The sequence below is a fragment of the Lactuca saligna genome, chromosome 8, assembly GCF_052625555.1.
Source record: "Lactuca saligna cultivar CGN05327 chromosome 8, ASM5262555v1, whole genome shotgun sequence".
In the NCBI taxonomy this organism is placed as follows: Eukaryota; Viridiplantae; Streptophyta; class Magnoliopsida; order Asterales; family Asteraceae; genus Lactuca; species Lactuca saligna.
In genome coordinates, this window is record NC_136424.1 from 242,363,023 (window position 1) to 242,389,371 (window position 26,349).

Sequence of the window (26,349 nt, forward strand, 5' to 3'; positions counted from 1 at the left end):
CAAAACCCTCTCCTGGAACTTGGTGGTGATCTCCACCACAGTCTCCGTAGCCTGCCTCATATCCAAGAATTCCCTAGCCAGCTGCTGAAGCTCTACAGCTGGTGCAAACTCTGCTCTGAATCGGGTCACAAAATCCGACCATGTCATAGCCTCAACAGTCGAGGCTCCCAGAGAGTCACCAACTGAAACCCACCAGTCCCTAGCCCGGTCCCTCAAACACCCTGCTGCAAATCCTACCTTCGACTCCTCGGGCAGAAGCTGGTCAGCTGTGCAAACTCACTGTCCGCAATCTATCGTCTGGCAGCAATGGGGTCCTTCGCCCCGTGGAAATCTATCACACCACTCCCTCTAAAGTCCTTAAAGGACAGCGTGTGTGGTCCTGACTGGCTAGCACCATGTCACTCCAGAACACCCTGAGACGATCCTCCATCAGCTAAATGATCCCCTCCTTGATCGACCCGAAGATAATTGTCGTCGCATCAAGGATACCCCTCGTGATCTCGGAAATAATTAACTAGCGTAACTGATCATCCACATGATCAGATCCTGCCCCCGAGCCCGATCCTGACCCGGATCCTGAACCTCCTGCTCCATGTCGCGTGACCACCATCCTGAAAAATAAACATACGAATGCCATGGTCACATATACTTTCCAAGTTTCCCGGTTCCATCTATGCCCTCCTTGGTTCGAGTACGGATCCTCTGCTTTCAGTAGTACGGGCCCATACTACCTTCCACATATATCCGTACTTTCTCCAAGAATTGCTTCGACTTCACCAATTCCCTTTTACCGATATCCTTTTCATTGACCTCATCCTAGGCTTCCCTAGGGCACTCTCCGACCTATTCTTCGCCATTAGTTGCACTAGGAGTCCCCACCACCCCCCCTAACTAGCTTACGGATATTATTACATATCCGCTCCTTAGTTAGTTGAAACTGGTCATAACCCCAATAGCACAAAGCAAGCAGCATTTGTGCATTGCGTAACCAAACCAGGCATAACCTATACAGGCCATCCTACTGCTGACTAAACAGTCCTAGCATACAACTCATATAACAGGCAAAAAAGGCATCCTTCCTAGATCCTTATCCCTAACTAGCATGCAATTCTCATAATCATATATCAGGCACACAAGGCATCCTCCTAGATCCGTAGTCCTATTCTAGCATGCAGTTCTCTAAATCAAAACCATATAACATAACATAACAAGTATGGGTATCTTTGGGAAAACTTACTTGAGCCCGGCCGGTCGCACGCATCACACACTTCGTCTTTCTTAAAATTTCTCAGTTTAGCCTTTAGAAAACCATTTTTCCTTGAAAGCTCTTTTAGTCCCTCGGTTTGAGTCCAGACATCCCCGAGGGTATGTCCGAATCCCTCAAACCAGGGCTCTGATACCAACTTGTAACGACCCAATTTTCGAGGCCAAAAATTTCATTTTTGAATTAACGCATTTAACAAACATTTTTACCAAAACATTGTCAACAAAACATCCATTACAAAATCATAATGTTGTATTTCAAACCATAACATCATAAGTATAGAAAATCATAGTAGAGTCCCAAATACTTCTTGCGGAAACATGTGTGTGTGTGTGTGATGCGCTGCTACGCCGCCGGCTCTTTCCCCTTCGACGAAGAGGTACCTGAAACCAAACCAAAACTGTAAGCATAAAGCTTAGTGAGTTCCCCCATCATACCACATACCATACAATATCATCGGTATCTTTCAACCGATAACCTTCATCGGTATCTTTCAACCGGTAGCCTTCATCGGTATTTTTCAATCGGTAACCAACATCGGTATCTTTCAACCGGTAACCATCATCGGTATCTTTCAACCGGTAACCAGCATCTGTATCTTTCAACTAGTAATTGGGGACTATTTCACCCCCTACTACTAACATACAATCAATAGATTTAAGCATACAGTCAGGCATATTCGGGTACTGACCTACCCTTGGGTCCTAAGGACCACTGTCAGGGAAACTTATCCCTACCATACACATAACATACTACCAACACATAATCAGACCAAGATAATTATCACAAAGACCATTATCTTCTAAATACCCCTTTTTGGTGGACCGACATTGAGGCCATAGACCCACCCCTACTGGAAGGTAACTCACCTCAATGTCGTGCAGTGTCTAAACTATCCTCGGCGCACAAGTCGACTCCCTACAACTCCTCCATCCCTAAATGACAACCTTCAAGTCAACACACATCACATACAACCCTAAACAGGGTCAGTCCAAGTTCAGTCAAAGTTAACATTGGTCAAAGTCAACATTCAGTTGACCTGACTCGCTGAGTTGGACTACCAACTCGTCGAGTCCATGCTTCACTAATCCCACACAAAACCCCGGCTCCACTCGTCGAGTCTAGCAAAACTCAACGGGTTCTCCTTTAATCATATCATCGGGACCATCTTCATCCGACTCGCCGAGTTCCTTCTTGAACTCGTCGAGTTCATCTCCAACTTAAGAACTTGTCCGGTCTATAACTCACCGAGTTGTATGAACAACTCATCGAGTCCATCTTCAAAGATTGGGAGATTGCTATGGACTCACCGAGTCTGCTCATACCACTCGCCGAGTCCCATGGCTTCCGGGTCCCTTTTCGTGTCTAAACCCACAAGGGACTTTCTTCCTAAGATTTACCCATTCACAGGAAGGGTTTGGTGCACAATGGTCACCGACTCGTCGATTGCCAAGAACAACTCGCCGAGTCCACCCTTGACCAATTCCATACAGTCGATTTAAATGAGGTCTAACACACCAAAACCATAGATCTGGCATCCTAATGTCCATTTTATACGTAAAGTTCCAAACTTGATGCACATGCATGGGGGTTTTTAGCTCAAAAATCCATATAAAGTGTCCTACAATGTGCATGGGGCTCTCATGGCCCTAAAGTTGGCACCTTTATGCCATGAGACCCCTCTTAAGGCTCAGATCAGAAAGCTAGAGTCCACATAACACTCCTTAAATCCGAAAATGGCTTTAAAAGCCCCAAATGCACCCAAGATCTACAATCTAAAGATGAACAACCAAATGAAAGACCAAAGCAAGAGCATTTTACCTTGATTAAGCTGAAGATGGAATGAGATCTCTGGATCCACAAGCCCCAAGTCGAATACTCAAGCTCCTCTTCTTCATTCCAAGCTTCACAAGTCAACAAAAGCACCAAAATGGCCTTAACACACACACAAACGGCTAGGGTTTCGATATGCAGCTCTAGGAGAGTGTTAGGGACAATGGAGGTTGAGTTAAGGTGTTTATATAGGGTGCAAACCCTCATATTAGGGTTTTTGTCCAGACAGCACAGACTCGTCGAGTCCGGTCTCTAACTCGCCGAGTCAGCCACTTAACTCCCATGTCCAATCCACTTCTACTCGACAAGTTTGGCCACCAACTCGCCGAATCCCAGGCCAAAATGCAAAATACTTAAGTTAAAAATATGTACCACGAACCAGGTGTTATATATATATATATATATATATATATATATATATATATATATATATATATATATATATATATATATATATATATATATATATATATATAACATTTAAGGATATTTAAATCATGAAGATCGGTCATAAAAAAGAACCAATTCAAAAGAATTATCGTGGTTGGTGTGTGATCACCGGTCAACACAAAACATAAAGATACATTCATACAATCCACTCCATGTGAATGGTGTCTAACTTTGACCTCACTTTGTCCATGAGATTAAGGGTTTTGTCGCCATTTTCCGGCCAAACCTCTCTAGTACATGTATGTTAAGACTAAGGTAAAAATCTTCAATGCTCGGAGCAATCAAGTGATTTCAAATAGGAAAAACAATGTTTTAAGTTGTTTTAACTTGGATTAAAAGTAAACAGATTAAAAGTAAACAGGTTTTTATTTTTCATTTACTAGAATAATTTCAAAGATTTCAAGTGTTCTCATTAACCTTAGTTTTTAAAATACATCTTTCATGTTGGATTTAAGTTTAAATAATCATAAATTAGGTTGAGTAAGCGTGTTAATTACTTTTATTAACATGTATTGAGCAAATATGAGATTGTGTCTTCATGAAATGGAATCAAAATTAAAGAAGCTTGTGTAATTGGATTTGGTGATGCTACTCACGATGAAATAACAAGTTGCTTGTTGCAAATTACTCATATTTCTCATGAGTATTGAAATAGGACAAATTTTATGATTACAATCTTATTGAAGCACATCATGTTGATTAAAGGGACCAAAATTGGTTAGTTGAATGTGAATTTAACCATACCTCTAGACAAGGGTATCTCTTAGCTTGAAATTAAAAAATGACAAGTATTGTATATTGGGAAAAAGCCATGTAATATCGTAAATAATATATTAGGATGAAATAAATGATAGAATACTTGCGTTGACATATGGAAAGCTTATCTACATGTGTTGAATACATTACTCATGATTAAACCATTCTAATGGGACAACTCACTAGGTTTGAATTTGAAGGAAATAATTGGACAATGACAACATTAGAAGTTACACAACCTAACTTCTTAATGTGAGTACATGGTCATATTTTTTAACATGGGACACATGTCAAAATATCTTTTTCAAAATATTATTTATCTCTTTATGAAATGTAAAATGTTTTAAATTGTTATTAGCAAAAAATCTGAAAGCTTATGAATTTACTTTATTGCTTGATACATAATGTCATATACTTACGAGATTTCCATATGATAAAACATTAAAGATGGGTTGTTAATAAAACATTAAAGATGGGTTGTTAACAAAATTATTGTCAAATGAAAATGGTGAATAAATTCCTTAAACAATTTCCAAATCCTTGTCTTCTGTATCAAGTTTAAACTCATCATCCCATTTCAAATCATAACAAAAACAACAAAAGTGCAACATGTGGATCAAGATTTGGTGCTCAAGATGATTTCATACGCTTCATATATCCTTCAATAAAATCAACAGCATCATATTTCTTCATCTGTTTAATTTCCTCCAAAAGTAAAGCACACGTATAATATCTCGGTTTAATATCTTTACCTATCATCTCCTTAAATAATCCATACGCCCACTCACATTCATTAACTCTACATAATCCATGAATCAGAAGACTATACGTACACAAATCAAGACTAAGATTATACTTATTAACCATTTCATCCAACAAATCACCCAACCATAAATCCACCTTTCTTGTTCTTAACCACATCTTCAATAAAGGATTAAACGACTGAATATCCGGTTTACAATCTCCCAAATTCCCCATATTCATCAACACATTCATCGCTTCTTCATCTTTCCCATGATGACAAAACATTGCAATCATCGTATTAAAAGTCGATGTATTTCTAGAAACCCTAAATCTCGCCATTTCAACTTCAAACACATAAATCGCCTCTTGAATTTTCCCGGATTTTGCTAAAGTATGAATCAAGGAATTGTAAAAAAGTGTATCGGGTTCACATCCAAAAGATTTCATTTTTTCAGGTATTCCCAATGCTTCCTCAAACTCCCCAAATTTTGTCAAGTAACACATGACTATAGTGAATGTTACAACGTTAGGAGGGCAATTTTGTACTTTCATCTCGTTGAGTAACTCATAGACTTTACCGAATTCAGAATCTTGACAATATGACTTGATGATTGTTGAGTATGTGATAACAGAGGGACTAAATCCGTACCCTTTCATTTCTTGAATTGTCCAATGTGCTTCATCAACTCTCTTAACTTTACACCAACCATGTATGAATATGTTAAAAGTATGAGGAGTAGGTGGGATGCATGATTTTAACTCCAAGAAAATCTTGCGAGCTTGTTCAACTTTATTCTCTTTGCACAAAGTGTCAAGTAAAAGATTCATGGATTCAGTGTTCTTTTCTAACCCAAATGTGTGTAACTCATCAAAAATCTTTACAGCTTCTTGCCATTTTCCTACCCCACAAAGCCTTCTCATAACCTTGGTGATACTACCAAGTGTAACATGATGATGATGATGATGATGATGATGTGTTTGGTTGACTAGTGACATCATCTTTTCTATCTGTTTTGTTTTTCCTAATATGTCAAGTAGTATCTCGTATGATTTTGGTAATGGTGTGTGATCTTTAATGGATTCTGCCCATTTGAATACTCCCAATGCTGACTTCCAATCGTCTTTGAATCGGTGTAGAAGGTGAGAAAGAAGGGTGTCAGAGATGGGTATGATGCTACATGCTTGATCATGCATGAGAGACTGGAAAATTTCATCATAAGTTGCTCCAGATTGAACTTTGGAAATGATAATGTTGATGTTTTTGGGTGCATTGGTGGTGAATTGGAGGGAAAATGACCGATAATAGGCATGAGATTGAAGAATAGAGATTTGTTTCACTGTTGCTCTTGGCATAGAAGAACATGAAGTGGGTTGTACAAGATGATTGCTAAACTAGTAATCCTGCAAATTCAATTAAGAACATGATGAATGAACGTATTAGTAATAAAATAAGAAATGATAGTAATTTGGTGTTCTTCTTAAATAAGAAAAGATTCATTAAGGTTAAGCACCCAATTGGGTTTTATGTATACCACACCAGTCGCAGTTTAGGCTACTTAGCATCTCATCGAACACCTTGTATGCAATATACTAGGAAGCAATTTATCAAACACTTTGTATGCAATATACATGAAGGTGTAACGTGTTTTCTTGTTGTGGAGTTTGATTTTTGATTTTCAAGCTTGTGATTTGCTTCAAAACGCAAGGTGTCCTTGATGGAATCATGCAATATAACAACGTTTCTACTAATGACGAAAGGTATGAATAAAAGATTGATGTATCATTTTTGGTTTTGTATAAGTTAACCAATCTCACAGACTCCCTTAATCTGTCTACATTGAAATTATGGTCAGAATAAACAAACAAAAAATGCAGAATGTTGTAGGAACAATTTGATGTTTGAAACATTTGATTTTAACATCAGATTCAGCTAATTACAGTGATCACAGATATGAGAAATCACAGGAACATCACAGCAAATTCATAGAAATCGGAAACTCTCAAAATGTTTTAGAAATTCAGAAATCGAAATAACCACTTACGTCGGTGTTGTCGGTCGATTTTAGAGAGGGGATGTGAACAGTGATGTCACGGTCGAATATCCATGAAACACAGTCGACTGTCGAGTTGTTTCCAGCAAAACAAAGCTCGTGACGTGAAGACCGGCTGTGAGGCAGAAGGGCGTCGAAAGGCAGTGAGGCGGAAGGGCGTCGACAGGCAGCCGATGACTCTGTCGTCGTCTCGTCGACGAAGCTGATGACGGGATTGGGCTCTTCGCGTCTTGGGTGGGAGTGATATTTGAGAAGTCGCCGTTTCAAAATGAAGGAAAAAGGAAAAAAAAAAAAAAAGTTAATTACGTAAAAAGTCGATCTTATCAATTTTTTTTGACATTTGATTTAGTATTTTTGTTTATTTTCTTTTTTGTTTTTTTTATTAACATTTGATTTGATATCATTATATATATTAAGCGAATGTTTGCGTGTTGCAAAAAAACATTTATATAGTTGAAATATTTATAAATATATGCTTTTTAAATATATAACAATAACGTTGTTAAATTTTATATAATAATTCTTATATTAAATTGATATAATATATTATTATTTTGAATTATATGACGATATTTATTTTAACTGAATAATCTCAACCGTTTGAATGATTTTTACTCGCGGAAACTCATTAATAAAATTATATATAATATATGGTTTAATGTTATTTATAGTTGTAAGTTTTGTTTACGCTTATGTTTCTGTATTGACGATGACATCCCAAATGTTTTAAAATTAATAAAAATAGTTTTCTTCGGAAATGCTTTAATAACGTATTTATCATGTTTTACTGGGAACAAATTCCACAACATTTTTATTAAAAGATGTACTCTGATTTTTATAAAGAATAAACGAAATCAGTTTTTCCTTGCCGTGAAAATGGGGATGTCAAATTATTGGAATTAGTGACTTTGATTAAGAAAATTGTTATGAGCTTCTCGAACCATTTCAACAACTAAGAAAAGTCTAGGTAATCTCAAGCTCCTTGGATTACTATAGCCAAATTAAGGATTTAAAACAAGTATTGCAGCATTGGATTCTAATGATATGTTCATTAAAAAGTCAAAGTGAGGAAGCATGAAGCCAACCATCTTTCTCTTGTTGATTTTACATCAAACTTTTGTTTTTGTTGAGATTGTTTATTTAGATCTTAGTTTAATTTTATTTTGTTTCAAGTATAGTATAGTATGATATGACTAGGTGAATGGAAAAATACTTCCTTATAGTATAGAAAAATCTTTACAAATATATGTTTTATTAAACTTTTATTTTGTTTTTGTTGGAGTTTCAAATTGATGTGGTGAATGGAAAAATACTTCCTTATAGTATAGTATGATATGACTAGGTGAATGATCGTGCGTTGCACAGACTGTATAGTTAAAATCTTTACAAATATATGTTTTATTAAATATAACAATAACGTTGTTGTTAAATTTGATATAATAATTTGTATACTAAGTTGATATAATATATTGATTATTTTGAATTATGTGATAATATTTAATCTATTAAAACTTCATAATCGCAACCATTTGAATGACCTCTACCCGTGGATTACTTATGAAAGAAAATAAAAAATAATATATGGTTTAATGTTATTTATAGTTGTTGTTATTGTTAATTAATTTTTTAAAATTTATTAGCTTAACGTTTTCATCAACATTGTTTTTTATTTTTAAAATTAACAATATAATCATTTATATAGGGTTACTTTAAAATATTGTTATTGTAAGTTATTTTAATTATTTGAAAACTTTTAATAATTATAAAATATCTTTAGGAAATACTTTAGTAAAATTGAGATTACAATTTAGATTTTACATTTACCACTAAAATTTATTACTTTTAACTATTTACAAAATATTCTTTGTGTTTTTTATGTCGACTGAAATTTATATTTAAGTTAGCCATGTAATGTTATATTTAAAATAACAATTTAAGTATTTTATCCAAATTGTTAAAAGGTTATAGATTTAAATTGATAATGGTTTACATACAACAACATATTAAATCTAATAAATTAAGTCTAATATGTTAAAAGTTAAACACATAACTATATAAGTAGAATTAAGTATATTCTTTTAATATTGAAATTTAGTTTATTTATGATTACACTTTTTGTTTGATAATTATTTAACCATATTAACCAACTTATAATCATTAATAGAAAGACAATACAATTTATCATTTTTAACTATTTACAAAATATTTTTTGGGTTTTTTAAGTTGAATTAAAATTTATATTTGAGTTGACCCTGTAATGTTATATTTAAATTAACAATTTAAGTATTTTATTCAAATTGTTCAAAAATTACAGCTTTAAAATAATAACGGCTTACATACAATATTTTAAAACTAATAAATTAAGTATAATATATTAAAAGTTAAAGACATAATTTTATAATTAAAAATAAAGATATTATTTTAATATTAAAATTTAGTTTATATATAATTACACTTTAGGTTAGATATTTATTTAACCATATTAACTAACGTATAATCATTATTAGAAAGAAATTAAAAGGTCATGAGAGTTTCAAATAAATGTTGTGAAAAGAAAATTTCTTCTTTTATAACTATATAGCTGGAATCTTTACAAATATACGGTTTTTTTTTAATATAATAATAATGTTGCTGTTAAATGTGATATAATAATCTGTATACTAAGTTAATATAATATATTTATTATTTTGAATTATATGATAATATATACATCTATTAAAACTGCATAATCTCAATCTTTTGAATGATCTCTACCCGCAGGTTACTCATTAATAAAATTAAATATAATATACGGTTTAATGCTATTTATAGTTGTTGTTATTGTTATTTATTTTTTCAAAATTTACTTGCTTAACATTTTAATCTCTATCATTGTAATTATTTAAAACATCAAACATCTTTTTTTAAAGGTAACAATATAATCATTTAAGTAGATTTATTTTTAACTATTGTTATTGTAAGTTATTTTAAGCTACTTATTTGAAAACTTTTAACAATTATAAAAATATATTTAGGAAATATTTTAGTTAAATTGATATTACAATTTAGTTTTTGCATTTAACACAACAATTTATCACTTTTAACTATTCATAAAATATTCTTTGGGTATTTTAAGTGGACTGAAATTTATATTGAAGTTGACCTTGTAATATTATATTTAAATTAACAATTTAAGTATTTTGTCCAAACTGTTCAAAAGTTGTAGTTTTAAACTAATAATGGTTTACATACAAAAACATATTAAATCTAATAAATTAAGTATAATATGTTAAAAGTTAAAGACATAACTTTATAAGTAGAAGTAAAAATATTATTTTAATATTGAAATTTAGTTCGTTTATGATTATACTTTAGGTTTGATATACTTATTTAACCTTATTAACCAACTTATAATCATTATTAGAAAGACACTACAATTTATCATTGTACACATTAACATTTGTCAAAAATGTTAAACAGTGTAGATAAGAGCACATCACGCAACAGTGCATTTACACTGTAGCATGTAGACTTTGCTCCACTTTCTCCCATACTCCCTGTTCCTCCACTCACGCTCTCTCTCTCTCCCTCTCTCAAAAGAAATTCATCAGTTCGATTGAAAGCTCCTTCTCCTGTACTCTCTCTTCCCCACCATCCCTTCAAAACTTCTCACATGTTTCGTGAAAAATCCATTGGTTCTCACTCGAAGAACCTTGATTGTCACCTCCACCACCAGCATTGAAGTGGTGGGTCTGGCGGTTACAGGCATCGGGAGTCATCAAATCAAGCGGGAAACTAAGCCCAAGGTCTTCAAATGTTCGTGAAGGGAAGCAAAACCTGGCTAATGAGTAACGTCTCTCTCTCTCTCTCTCTCTCTCTCTCTCTCTCTCTCTCTCTCTCTCTCTCTCGCGTGCGCGCGCTTAGGGTTTTGGGTAAAGAGATGAAATTTGGTTGTCATAATCTTGATAAAAAGCTTGAATCTTATATTACATGATTGTTCTTTTGTTCTTTTAGATCCACGTACCTAAAAAGGAACAAACTCAATTTTCTTTTGTTCTTTGAGACCCACACAGGTAAAATCCCTTAATTTTTAAAATAAATGTTAGAAGTGGGTTTGCTAATCTGTGTTGTTTTTCATTTTTGATTTTTGAGCTTGGATCTAGATGAAGATTAACAAGATCGGGAAAGAAGGGTTTTTCGATTTGGAGCAGGTAACAAGTAATTTCTTTTTCCAGTTCTTTCAGTGAAATCTTGAAACGAAATCGTTATCTGCATCCTCGATTTTGTCTCTTTTTTCATCATTGATTTTGGTTTTTGTTTAAGGATTTATAGCATATCTGGAAACCGTACTATTTCAGGTGAAAACATGTATATTTTAATGTAAACCACAACATGTTCAACTATATTTTCATCAGTGTTTAACCCTCCCCATACAATAGACGTAATGTTCTGCATAGTCCATTTGCTGTTATATCTCTTGTTTGACAAGCGACATGTGGATCTTTATGTTAGAACTTAGAACTCATTTACAGTGTACTTAAATTATATTAAGTCTAGAAACTCTGAGGGTTTGGATTCACTAGATACTAAATAGTACTCTTAATTTCGGAATATAAGCCAATAAGAAGATTGTGCAATTACATAACTCAGTTGTTCAAATTAATAACGACAAGATGGTCCATTTAATGAAATTTACTTGTTAAAGCACAATGCGTGTAGCTAATGGTGACTTCCAATTTTTGAGTAGAAGAAGCAGAAAAATGACTACCTAGGTTAGAAAACATACAACTTTTAAAGCATGAGGTACGATTGATCAAGGTTCTGACAAAAAAAATTAACGTTTCAGGCAATAGTGGTTCGATCCTAACGAAATTGAAGGTGTATAGGAGCTAGAACAAGATCTCCTTCATTTCAACACCAAGTTTCAATTGTTTTCCATCTCCATCTCAAAAAAATCTCTTTTAATTTTGTTTCTATGATTTGATATAGGTTGCACTTGGAGGGTCTTCTCTGGGATACCAGTTTGTTGACGGTACGAACAGATATTATTGTAAAATATGATAATCAAGTATTTATTTTCCATGGGTTTGTTTGGATGATATGTGTGGTCCAAAGAAAACTTAGCAGATTTCGAAATTAAGAATTGTAATATATGTTTGTTCACAATTTCTCATAATGACAGTTAACATGCCTATAATTTCTTTGGTTTGATTTTATGTTTTTCTATCTGCAACAGAGATAAGGTTAGTTTCATTTTTTTTCTTAATTTTCTATCTACATATTTTCAGTTTTCATCCCATTAGTAGACTATTGGTGGATGTGAAGGCGGGCAAGGTTCAATTTCATGTTTTTTTCTTAGTTTTCAATTTATTATCTTTGGCATTATAGCGAATGAGTAGGGCCATAACCATATGGTTCTCATTTCCTAGATTATCAATCATATATTCATATCGGTCCCGATATTCACCCCTATTTAAGAGAAGGATTATTTTTTCTAAGAGAGTTTTACATTGATAAGGAAGTTCAACTAATTTATTGTGAAAGTTCGTTTGTTGATATTTTTATAAAAATACTCAAGCTTGATCAGTATGATAAGTGTCAATTACTTGGTCTTTTAGAAGTCCCCGTCTTTCCTAGCTGGAATAAATTGCATATCTTTTCAATTTTTCTATTTTGTAAACAAGTCCTATAGTGAGTATATCCTAATCTATACCCTTTTTGAATTTTTGTTTTTGATGAAATGAAATTGTCCCCTGGTGTGGAGCATGATCTTGGGCATCTAATGCTTACTAAGTTGCAAGTAGTCACGCCAACAGGTATGATGGTGGTTTGTTTTTCAATGAAGTTAAATATTATGGAAATTGAAAGTTTGTTTTTCAATGGATTGTTTATATTGCGGAAAATGAAAGTAAGTATATTCTGACGCATGCCCATGTTAATATTTGTTGCAGGATCCGTATATAGTGGAGGTGACTTCTACAAAAACATTGTGATGTCTTTATTGTTTGGAAAGCACTTTCTTTGTAACATACTAATAACTCCATAACCAGCTTATCAATGTAAAACATGGATGTCATAAACTGTTGTAAATTGCAATGACATAATTATTATATTATTCTTTCCCCAAATAAAATAGCTACATCTAATCGCAGTAAATGCTCAATCAAACCAACATGCTATCATAATGTCTTTCGGTTATAATAAAACAATAATATCTTAATAGGTTTACATTTAAAAAGTATAATACTATAATCATTGGGGGGTTTCTAAGTCCAATGCCTAAATAGGAAAATAGAAATGCATTGCATAAATATGTTAGATTTTCAAACTCTATTGTCATAATAAGAAAAAATGGAATTAATAAATCAAAATAACTTATTGTATCACAAACTTTATTGCTTTAAGTCCCGTAGCAAAGCGTGGCTTAAAAACCTCGTTTTTAACTATTTACAAAATATTATTTGTGTTGTTTAAGTTGAACTAAAATTTATATTTAAGTTGGTCCTATAAGGTTATATTTAAATTAACAATTGAAGTATTTTATGCAAATTGTTCAAAAGTTGTAGCTTTAAAATGATAATGATTTATATACAACAACATATTAAACATAATAAATTAAGTATAATATGTTTAAAAACATAACTTTATAAGTAGAAGAAAACATATTCTTTTAATATTGAAATTTAGTTTATAATATGATTACACTTTAGGTTTTATATTTATTTAACATTATTAACCAACTTATAATCATTATTAGAAACAAATTGAACAGTCATAGGAATTTCAAATGAATGTGGTGAAAGGAAAAATGAATGAGAGTTTCATATGAATGTGATGAAATTGTAATCTCAATTTAACTAAAATATATCCTAAAGATATTTTCATAATTGTTAAAAAATTTCAAATAAGTAGATTAAAATAACTAATAATAATAGTTTTATGTAAAATGTTATATTGTTACCTTTTAAATTAAAAACACTGTTTGATGTTTTAAATAATTATAATGATAGAAAATAAAACTTTAAACAAATAAATTTTATAAAATTAATTAACAATAACAACAACTATAAATAACATTAAACCATATATTATATTTAATTTTATTCATGATTAACTCAACTGTAGAAGTCATTTAAACGACTAAGATTATACATTTATAATAGATGTATATATTATCATATAATTTAAAATAATCAATATATTATATCAATTTAGAATATGAATTATTATATCAAACTTAACAACAACATTATTATTATATTTTAAAAAAATATAACAATAATGTTGTTGTTAAATTTGATATAATAATTCGTATGCTAAATTGATATAATATATTGATTATTTTGAATTATATGATTATATATATATATATATATATATATATATATATATATATATATATATATATATATATATATATATATATTATAACTGTATAATCTCAACCATTTGAATGACTTTTACCTGCGAGTTACTCATAAATAAAATTAAATATAATATATGGCTTATTGTTATTTATAGCTTTTGTTATTGTTAATTAATTTTTAAAATTTATTTTCTTAACGTTTTAATTTCTATTATTATAATTACTTAAAATATCATACATTGTTTTTTTTGTTTTATCGATAACAATATAATCATTTATGTAGACTGAATTTTAACTATTGTTATTGTAAGTTATTTTAAGCTACTTATTTGAAACTTATAATTTATCATTTTTAACTATTCACAAAATATTCATTAGGTTTTCTAAGTGGAACTGAAACTTATATATAAGTTGACACTGTAATGTTATATTTAAATTAACAGTATATGTAGTTTGTCCAAACTGTTCCAAAGTTGTAGTTTTAAATTGATAATGATTTACATACAACAACAAATTAAATCTAATAAATTAAGTATGATATAATAAAAGTTAAAGACATAACTTTATAAGTAGAAGTAAATATATTATTTTAATATTTAAATTTAGTTTATTTATGATTACACTTTAGGTTTAATATTTATTTAACCTTATTAACCAAATTATAATAATTATGACTCTACAATTTATCACTTTTGACTATTTACAAAATATTATTTGGTCGTGTAATGCTATATTTAAGTTTATAATTTAAATATTTTATACAAACTGTTCAAAAGTTTGTAGCTTTAAAATAATAATGGTTTATGTTGGATATTATTCTTTTTATATCAGTTCAGATACCGATTACTGGAAATATAAAAAACTAATCAACAAAACAAACAGTCGGATACCAGTTACTGTGTGACATATATATATATATATATATATATATATATATATATATATAAAAGTTTTAAAGAGATAAGATGTGGATATATATATATATATATATATATATATATATATATATATATATATATATATATATATAAAGAATAAGAATTGCGAAATAAGTATAAATATGAAAGCTATAAATGACTGAAAGCTATAATAATACAAATGATTGTATTTAAATGACATAAAGCTATAAATAATATAAATGACTATATATAAATGACATAAAGTTATAATAAAGTATATAAATATATAAATATATATCAACAAGTAGGTTCGTCAATAAATTGACTGAACTGGACTGATGGAATGATTGGTCGATATTTGGACTCTTGGAACGATTGGTCGATATTTGAACTCTTGGATCTTAATAGACTTTGTTTCTATTTGTATGAAGATCAATCTGGTGTTTGATAAGTAACAAAAAGTTCATTCAAAGCTCGGTTTTATGTAAAACAACTTGTTTACATAAAAGTACAAAATACATGAGTTTATGTATTTGTATTTGAGGTATTTTTGGGTAAAAACATGCACACGGTCGTGTAAGATAAGGCACAACTAACACGGGTCGTGTAGGAGGGTTTAGGAGAGTTTTCTTGTTGAAGATCCTGAACACGTGTCGTGTTGGATTTAGGCATGGATTAGCACGGGTCGTGTTGAAGTACCAGAGGGAAACAGATGAGTACATGGGTCGTGTCTGATTTTAGGCATGCTGAACACGGGCTGTGTTTATGCAGAAGTCAATTTCGGGATTTTTGTGGTTTGAAGATTCTTTTATTTCCATAAAAATGATTTTTCAAATTTTCCCAAATTTGATTTGCGGTTAAATGTATAATGTCATCCATTTGCATTAGAATATTGTGAGGTATTCCAAACACAAGTTCCTTTTTGGCTTGGAGTTCCAACTTTCTTTTGATTTCGATTTGAGTGGCTTGATTTGTAGCAAGAGTAGCCATATTTTCTGGAGTAATGTATGTTCCTTCTACACATTTCCAGACATCTTCATTTATAGCGTTAAGATGAAGATTCATACGGTCAACCCACAAATTATACTCTTTAGTAATAAGTATGGGTGCCCGTGAACCAGATCCTATGCTATTTGCAATGAAGACAGAGTTCATGTTGGAGTAATTTGCCAAAGACATTTTTTTTTGGAACTTTTTAAAAGGATTTTGAACAAGTGATATTAAAATGAAATTTTTAAAGAAAATATTATGGAAGGTTTGTAAACGCTAACCAAAAGTTTTCGACAAAAATTTCAGAGTAAATCACACAAGCTCTGATACCAATTGTTGGATATTATTCTTTTTACAGCTCAGATACTGATTATTGGAAACATAAAAAACTGATCAACACAACAAAGGATCGGATACCAGTTATTGTGTGACAGATTTATAAGTTTTAAAAAGATAAGATGCGAATATATATATATATATATATATATATATATATATATATATATATATAAAGAATAAGAATTGCGGAATAAGTATAAATATGAAAGCTATAAATGACTGAAAGCTATAATAATATAAATGACATAAAGCTATAATAAAGTATATAAGTATATAAATATATATCAACTAGGTTCGTCAATAAATTGACTAAACTAGACTGACGGAATGACCGGTCGATATTTGGACTCTTGGATCTTAATAGACTTTGTTTCTATTTGTTTGAAGATCAATCCGGTGTTTGATAACTAACAAAAAGTTCATTCAAAGCTCGGTTTTATGTAAAACAAATTTTTTACATAAAAGTACAAAATACATGAGTTTATGTTTTTGTATTTGAGGTGTTTTTGGGTAAAAACATGCACACGGGTCGTATAAGATAAGGCACAAGTAACACGGGTCATGTAGGAGGGTTTAGGAGAGTTTTCTTGTTGATGATCCTGAACACAACTGTGTTGGATTTAGGCTTGGATTAACACGGGTCGTGTCGAAGTACCAGAGGGAAACAAATGAGTACACGGGCAATTTCTGATTTTAGGCATGCTGAACACGGGTCGTGTTCACGCAGAAGTCAATTTTGGGATTTTTATGGTTTGAAGATAAGGTTTGTTTGTGATGTTTTGGCTAAGGTAATGGTGTTATGGTGTTTTGAGGATGTTTTCTAGATTGTTTTGTAACACCCCAAAAATACCGGCTAAAAATTTCATTTTTAAATTAGGTTAATACGTAAAGACATCATTACAAATCATTCATAATAATATTCCGTGTCTAAAAACCGGTAGTATCATAATAATATTTCAGAGTTCATCCCAGAAAATCCATAGTGCGGAAAAACAAGAGTGTGTGTGATATGCGGCTACCGCGCCGGCTCCTTTCCCTTAGCTGAAGAGGTACCTGAAACCAAAACTGAAAACTGTAAGCACGAAGCTTAGTGAGTTCCCCCATTGTACCACATACCATATAATCACATAACATACATAAATTGTCAGGCATATCTGGGTGCCCGACCTACCCCTTCGGTCCTCTCGACCGGATACTACCTAGCATATCTGGGTATTGGCCTCCCCTTCGGTCCTCTCGACCGGATACTGCCTACCATATCTGGGTGTTGGCTCCCCTTCGGTCCTCTCGATCGGATACTGGGGACTATTTCACCCCCTACTACTACCACATAACACATATATCACATAGTCTATCTAGTATGGCTGGGCATGACCGCCCCTTCGGCCCTATCGACCGGTATTCTGGGGGACTATCTCCCCCTACTGTCACTAACACATAAACATAACACAGGTAGTAGCAACCCTAGATGAATATCACAAAGACAATCATCTAATCACACATCTCCTACCGGTGGGCTGGCATTGTAGCTTTAGACCCACCGCTACTGGAAGGTAACTCACCTCGTAGTAGCTGTTGATCTGTGTGGGAATAGTCTGCCTGCTGCTGATGTTGCTCCGGAAATCCTCTGGTTGTAATTCCCACCAAACACTTAGTCAAATACTGCTAACTATCCTTTGGGTAAAATGACCATTTTACCCCTGATCATGCCCTAAGTCAAAGTCAGAGTCGACTTTCAGTTGACCCGACTCACCGAGTTGGCTCACCAACTCGCCGAGTCCCTGTCCAATCGACTGGCCTGGATTCCATTTCTACTCGTCGAGTTAGGAGTTGACTCGACGAGTCCTCCTTCCAAACTGATGTTCAAGTCCTTCATCCTACTCGTCGAGTTGTATGAACAACTCGGCGGTTTCATCTTCATCCGATGAACACTTATGTTGCGACTCACTGAGTTGTATGAACAACTCGCCGAGTCTGATCTTGATCTAAGGAGATTGCCTTGAACTCGCCCAGTCTGGGCATCGACTCGCCGAGTTCCCTTATGGGTGAGTTTTGGCTTCCAACTCACTGAGTCCACCCTGGACTCACTACACAACTCGGCACAACGAAAAGGGGGACAACTCGGAGACTCGCGACTAGACTCGCTGAGTCAGATGAGCGACTCGCCGACTCTGCTTCATGCAAGAGCCATATACGTGATTTTGCTCGAATCCAGTCCATGCCATTCATATATCTGGGTTCTTAGAGCATGAATGACACGTAAAGTTTCCAACTTTACGTGTAAATATTCATCCATGAGGGTTTTAGGGTGCAAAATGCACCAAAAGAGTATATCTAAGGTCTTCATGCAACATGGGTCCATAAAGGTAGTAGATCTGAGTTCCTGGAGCTCAACCATGCCTAGATCTAGAGGCCAATCAGCTTATTACGAATTATAATGCACATACAAGCTTGGGGAAGGGATCAAGAAAGACTTTAATGGAGTAACAAGCATAGAGACAGGGGGAAAATGAGTTTTACCTCAAAGAAATCACTGAGAGAACACTAAGATGCTTGGCTTCCTTTCCTTCCTCTTGATCTACTCCACTTCCTTCTCAAAATCTTCAAGAACACACACTAAAATGCCTCAAACTCACAAGAACAAGAGCTAGAACGTATAGAGAGCTTCTGAGGGTGAATGGGGTGGAGTTGGGGCGCAAATGGTCGTTTAAATAAGGTGAAAACCCTTGGAAATTAGGGTTTCATCAGACAGCGCGGACTCGCCGAGTCCATAATATGGACTCGTCGAGTCGCCATCTTAACCGCGCCCCAAGTCTCATCTCTACTCGGAGAGTCGGGCCTCCAACTCGCCGAGTCCACGGCCAAAAATACAAAACACTCAATCATAACTCACGTACCAGGAACCAGGTGCTACAAATCTCCCCCACTTATTTTAGACTTCGTCCTCGAAGTCTGCCGCTCGATCCTGAAACAACTCGGGGTAATGCTCCATCATCTCTTCTACCGGCTCCCAAGTCCACTCCGAACCCTTGCGGTGTTGCCATTGCACCTTCACTAGTTCCACCCTCTTGTTCCTCAAATCCTTCGACTTCCTGTCGAGGATTGCGACTGGGGGCTCAATGTAATTCAGGTTGTCATCAACTTGAATATCCACCAATGGCACTACTGCTGAATCATCCACTAAGCACTTCCGCAGCTGAGAAACATGGAAAGTGCTGTGGATCTAGCTGAGCTCGACTGGCAGATCCAACCTATACGCCACCTTGCCCACCCGGGCTACAACCCTGAACGGTCCGATAAATCTGAGGCCCAACTTGCCCCGCTTCCCGAATCGAATGATGCCTTTCCAAGGCGACACCTTCAGGAGAACCATATCTCCGACTTGGAACTCCAAGTTGGATCGACGCTTGTCGGCGTAACTTTTCTGCCGACTCTGAGCAGTCTGAAGCCTGCTCTGAACCTGCTGGATCCTCTCGGTCGTCTTGAGCACCAGCTCGGTGCTCCCCATGATCCTCTGGCCAACTTCACCCCAGCATATCGGGGTCCTGCACCTCCGTCCGTACAACATCTCGAATGGGGGACGGTCAATACTCGCGTGGTAGCTGTTATTGTATGAGAACTCAGCCAAGGTTAGATAGGTATCCCAGCTACCACCGAAATCTAACACACATGCCCGCAACATATCCTCCAAAGTCTGGATGGTCTGCTCGCTCTGACCATCCGTCTGCGGGTGGAAGGCGGTGCTAAAATGCAAACGAGTGCCCAACTCGTCATGAAATCTCTTCCAAAACCTGGAAGTAAAACGCACATCCCTATCCGAGATAACCGATACTGGCACCCCGTGCCGCACCACGATCTCCCTGATATAGATGTCGGCTAATTTCCCGGCCGATATACTCTCCTGAATCGGGATAAAGTGAGCACTCTTGGTCAATCGATCCACGATGACCCAAATCAAATCTACTCCACGCGTGGTCCTGGGAAGCTTCGTGATAAAATCCATCGTGATGTCTTCCCATTTCCACAACGGGATGTCCAACGGATGCATCTTCCCATGCGGTCTCTGATGTTTGGCCTTGACCTTCCTTCAGGTCAAGCACCGCTCGACGTACCATGCCACATCCCACTTCATGCAGGGCCACCGATAATCTAGACGAAGATCCCTATACATCTTCGTCGCCCCGGGATGAATAGAGAATCAGGACTTGTGCGCCTCCTCCATCAAGATCTGGCGCACGCCTCCGTGATACGACACCCACACCCTGCGGTGTAGTGTCAATAGTCCTCGGCTATCATAATCAAAGGAGGAAACCTAACCCACCACACGCTCGCTCTTCCGATATTCCTCCATGATAGCCTCCAGTTGATCCTCCCGAATTCGCTCCAACAGGGGAGTCACTACGGTCATCCTCAAGCAAACGTCCCTGATCAGCGCTGCCTTGCAGCTAAGCGCATCGGCCACCATATTGGCCTTCCCCGGGTGGTAGAGGATCTCGCAATCATAATCCTTCACCACGTCCAACCACCGACGCTGCCTCATGTTCAGATTCGGCTGATCCATGAGGTACCTCAAACTCTTGTGGTCCGTGTAGATGGTACATCGAAGCCCGTAGAGGTAATGGCGCCAAATCTTGAGGGCAAAAACCACCACCCCCAATTCTAGATCATACGTCGGGTAGTTCGCCTCGTGAGGCTTGAACTGCCTCGAAGCGTAGGCAATGACATGCCCCCTCTGCATCAGTACCACGCCCAACCCTGAAATGGATGCGTCACAATAAACCACAAAATCCTCTACGCCCTCTGGCAGGGCTAAGATCGGCGCCTCGCACAATCTCTGTCTTAGTGTCTCAAACGCAGCCTACTGCTCGGGTCCCCACCGAAAGACTACGGCTTTCTTCGTCAGCCGCGTCAGGAGCACGACTATCTTGGAGAAATCCTGAATGAACCTCCGATAGTAGCCTGCTAATCCCAAGAAACTCCAAATCTCAGATGGAGTCTTCGGAACCTCCCACCGCATCACGGCCTCAACCTTGGCCGGATCGACCAAAATCACATTCTGGTTGACAAGGTGTCCGAGAAATTGCACCTCGCGCAACCAAAACTCACACTTGGAGAACTTGGCATACAAGCTCTCCCTCCTCGGGGTCTCCAAAACCTCTCTCAGATGCTCCTCATGCTCCTCCTGTGTCTTGGAATAAACCAAGATGTCGTCAATGAAAACTATCACAGACCGATCCAGCATCAGTCTGCATACGCGGTTCATGAGGTCCATGAACGCGGCAGGAGCATTGGTGAGCCCAAACGGCACCACCACGAACTCATAATGGCCATAGCGCATCTGAAACGCGGTCTTCTGTGCATCCTCCTCTTTGACCCTCATCTGATGATAACCTGAACGCAAATTGATCTTGGAAAACCAAGATGCTCCCTGAAGCTGGTCAAAGAGATCATCAATCCTCGGGAGTGGGTATCGGTTCTTCACCGTTACCTTGTTCAGCTCCCGACAATCTATACACATCCGATGCGACTCATCCTTCTTTTTCACGAACAGAATTGGGGCTACCCAGGGTGAACTACTCGGACGAATAAATCCCTTGTCTAGCAGCTCCTGCAGCTGCGCAGACAACTCCTGCATCTCGGGAGGAGCCAACCGATATGGTGCCTTGGCTATCTGAGCCGCACCAGGAACGAGGTCAATCCGGAACTCCACCTGTCGCTCCGGAGGTATCCCAGGAAGCTCCTCTGGGAAAACATCTGCAAAATCTTACACCACCGGAACCTCGCTCACTGTCGCCTTACCCGCCTCCAGGGTATCCATCACGTACGCGACATATCCTATGCATCCCTGCTGAAGGTAGCGTCTAGCCCTCGCTGCTGAACATACTGCGGGTCCACACTGTGGCCTCTCACCATGAATCACTAAATCTCCCCCACCTGGGGTCCTGACTCGCACTAGCTGCTGTGCGCAATCTATCACCGCCCCATTGGGGCTTAACCAATCCATGCCTATAATCACCTTGTTCCCACGCAACGGAATGGGAACCAAGTCCACCAGATAACGCTCCTCAAATAACCTCAAAGCACAATCCCTGAAAACTGTTGATGCTCGTACCGATCGATCATCGGCAATCTCTACCTCTAAAGGGCAATTCAACACGCCCGAAGACTCAGTGAACTTCTTGCTAAGCGCAAGGGAAACAAACGATCGGGTAGCACCCGAGTCGAACAACACCTGGACTGGGATATCGTTCACATGCAATGATCCTAATACATATATATACATAAACCGAGCACATATCAATATCATAACATCATATAAATAAATGAGAAGGAAAGAATCATACCCGTCACCACATCGGGTGCAGCGCGTGCCTCCTCGGCGGTCAGCTGAAATGCCCGGCTCCTCACCACGGGAGCCTTTGCCTTGCCCTGCCGGCCATCTGTGATTCGCAGGGTCGCTGGAGCTGGCGCCTTTACCGGCGCTGAAACTGTCAACTGGGGGCAATTGGCCTTTTTGTGGCCCCTTTGGTTGCAGTGGAAACACAGCAACTCAAACGTCTGAAGAACTGCTGTCGAAGCAGTGCAATCCCTGCTATAGTGCCCAGACTTGCCGCACTTGTAGCAGCCTGATGATCCCAACCTGCACGCCCCCTCGTGCGTCTTGCCGCATTTCCTACAGCGTCCCTGTCCCTATTGGCCCCACATCTGATCCCTTGGGCTTCTACCCCGAAGCCCCTCCTGACTGTCCCTCCTCCGCCTTCCGTTTCCGGATGTGCTCCAAATCTATCTCCCTCTCCCTCGCCTTGGCAATCATGGAGTCCAAGGTAGGGCAAGCTGAAAAACTGACATGCTCCCAAATATCAGCTCGTAGCATATCATGATAGCGGGCCCTCCTCATATCCTCGTCGCCCGCGTACTGGGGCACCAGCAACGCCCTCTCCCGGAACTTGGCGATGATCTCCACCACAGTCTCCGTCGTCTGTCTCATATCTAGGAACTCCCTGGCCAGCTGCTGAAGCTCGACAGCCGGTGCAAACTCTGCCCTGAACCTGGTCACGAAGTCCGACCAGGTCATAGCCTCGATAGCCGAGGCTCCCAACGAGTTACCGACAGACTCCCACCAATCCCTAGTTCGATCTCTCAGACATCCTGCTGCATATCTCACCTTCGACCCCTCAGGGCAGAAGCTAGTTAACTGTGCATACTCAATGTCTGCAATCCATTGTCTGGCAGCTATGGGGTCCTTCGCCCCATGAAAGTCCGGTGCACCACTGCCCCGAAAGTCCTTGAAGGACAGTGTGCGAGATCCCGACTGGCCAGATGCCATGTCACTCCTGAATGCCCGGAGGCGATCCTCCATCATCTCCAATATCCCTTCCTTGATCGACCCGAAGATAATGGGAGTCGACTCAAGGATACCTCTGGTGATCTCCGACGCGATGAACTCGCGCAGCTTCTCATCTACTGGCTTGGAACCTGATCCCGAATCCAATCCCTCTCCTGAACTGCCAACTGCTGGCCTCGGGCGTAGTACCACCATTCTGAAATACAAAGAAATAACAACTGTTAGCGATACTGATACCCCTGGAGGGGTCCCACCCACTACAAGTTCCCTGGTCTTATCTTAGCCTTTCTCGGTTCGGGTACAGATCCTCTGCTTTCAGTAGTACGGGCCCATACTACCTTCCACATCTATCCGTACCTTCTCCAAAAACCGCCTCGACTCAACCAGGTCCCTTCCACTACCGCTGATCACTCTACTCTTTATCCTAGGCTTACCCTAGGAAACCTCTGACTCCACCCAACCCAGTCCTCAGCTGCTGAAGGCCTCTTGGTGATGCCAAGTAACTATTACCTGAATACAATCACATGTGATGAGGCTCAGATAATCCTTCAAGTAAGGGACTCATCTCTACAACGGTTAGGACTCAAACAAGAGCTACACAAGAGAGTCAAATCCAACACTCTGAGATTATTCAACCCTGATCACATGTTACTTTAACGTATTCACCTAACAGTTAACTCCCATCACTTCAAAGCCCACATAGCACAAAGCAAACATCATTTGGACATAAGGAAAACAATCTCAAGCAACTCTATCCTCGTAGAGAGAACTGAACTAGCATACAATGCTAAACTCGTACTATCAGGAATAACTTAGACATGCTACCCTACTGCTGTCTACTCAACTCTAGCATGCACCTCTTTCATATACTGAAGCACATAAAGCAGGCATATAAGGCATCACTCCTAGATCCTTAGTCCTATTCTAGCATGTTGTTCTACAGAAACTAATAAACATAAATAAACTTGTATGGGTACATTGGGGAATACTTACTTGAGCTCGACCGATCACGCACATCACACACTTTGTTCTTTCTTAAAACCCTTTACTTATCCTTTTAGAAAACATTTTCTCTTTCCAAAATCTTTTAATCCCTCGATTTGAGTTCAAACACCCCCGAAGGTGTGTCCGAATCCCTCAAACCAGGGCTCTGATACCAACTTGTAACACCCCAAAAATACCGGCTAAAAATTTCATTTTTAAATTAGGTTAATACGTAAAGACATCATTACAAATCATTCATAATAATATTCCGTGTCTGAAAACCGGTAGTATCATAATAATATTTCAGAGTTCATCCCAGAAAATCCATAGTGCGGAAAAACAAGAGTGTGTGTGATATGCCGCTACTGCGCCGGCTCCTTTCCCTTAGCTGAAGAGGTACCTGAAACCAAAACTGAAAATTGTAAGCACGAAGCTTAGTGGGTTCCCCCATTGTACCACATACCATATAATCACATAACATACATAAATTGTCAGGCATATCTGGGTGCCCGACCTACCCCTTCGGTCCTCTCGACCGGATACTACCTAGCATATCTGGGTGCTGGCCTCCCCTTCGGTCCTCTCGACCGGATACTGCCAACCATATCTGGGTGTTGGCTCCCCTTCGGTCCTCTCGACCGGATACTGGGGACTATTTCACCCCCTACTACTACCACATAACACATATATCACATAGTCTATCTAGCATGGCTGGGCATGACCGCCCCTTCGGCCCTATCGACCGGTATTATGGGGGACTATCTCCCCCTACTATCACTAACACATAAACATAACACAGGTAGTAGCAACCCTAGATGAATATCACAAAGACAATCATCTAATCACACATCTCCTACCGGTGGGCTGGCATTGTAGCCTTAGACCCACCGCTACTGGAAAGTAACTCACCTCGTAGTAGCTGCTGATCTGTGTGGGAATAGTCTGTCTGCTGCTGTTGTTGCTCCGGAAATCCTCCGGCTGTAATTCCCACCAAACACTTAGTCAAATACTGCTAACTGTCCTTTGGGTAAAATGACCATTTTACCCCTGATCATGCCCTAAGTCAAAGTCAGAGTCAACTTTCAGTTGACCCGACTCACCGAGTCCCTATCCAATCGACTGGCCTGGATTCCATTTCTACTCGTCGAGTTAGGCGTTGCCTCGACGAGTCCTCCTTCCAAACTGATGTTCAAGTCCTTCATCCTACTCGCCGAGTTGTATGAACAACTCGGCGAGTTCATCTTCATCCGATGAACACTTATGCTGCGACTCACTGAGTTGTATGAACAACTCGCCGAGTTTGATCTTGGCGAGTCGGATCTTGATCTAAGGAGATTGCCTTGAACTCG

General features: G+C 37.5%; 1 protein-coding gene across 1 annotated transcript; it reads right to left on the minus strand.

The window, feature by feature from the left end:
* Window positions 1-4,820: 4,820 nt before the first annotated feature.
* LOC145012591 (Tetratricopeptide repeat (TPR)-like superfamily protein) lies at window positions 4,821-7,353 on the minus strand. The gene is made up of 2 exons (XM_078971387.1): window positions 7,090-7,353; window positions 4,821-6,448 (listed from the first exon to the last, which is right to left on the minus strand). The coding sequence occupies exon 2, from the start codon at window positions 6,398-6,400 to the stop codon at window positions 4,934-4,936; it is 1,467 nt and encodes a 488-aa protein (XP_078827513.1). The 5' UTR covers window positions 6,401-6,448; window positions 7,090-7,353; the 3' UTR covers window positions 4,821-4,933.
* Between the last annotated feature and the right edge of the window lie 18,996 nt (window positions 7,354-26,349).

What these genes read in the sequence shown, in the direction of transcription:
- LOC145012591 (XM_078971387.1), bottom strand. Translation starts at nt 6,400, where the DNA reads ATGCCAAGAGCAACAGTGAAACAAATCTCTATTCTTCAATCTCATGCC.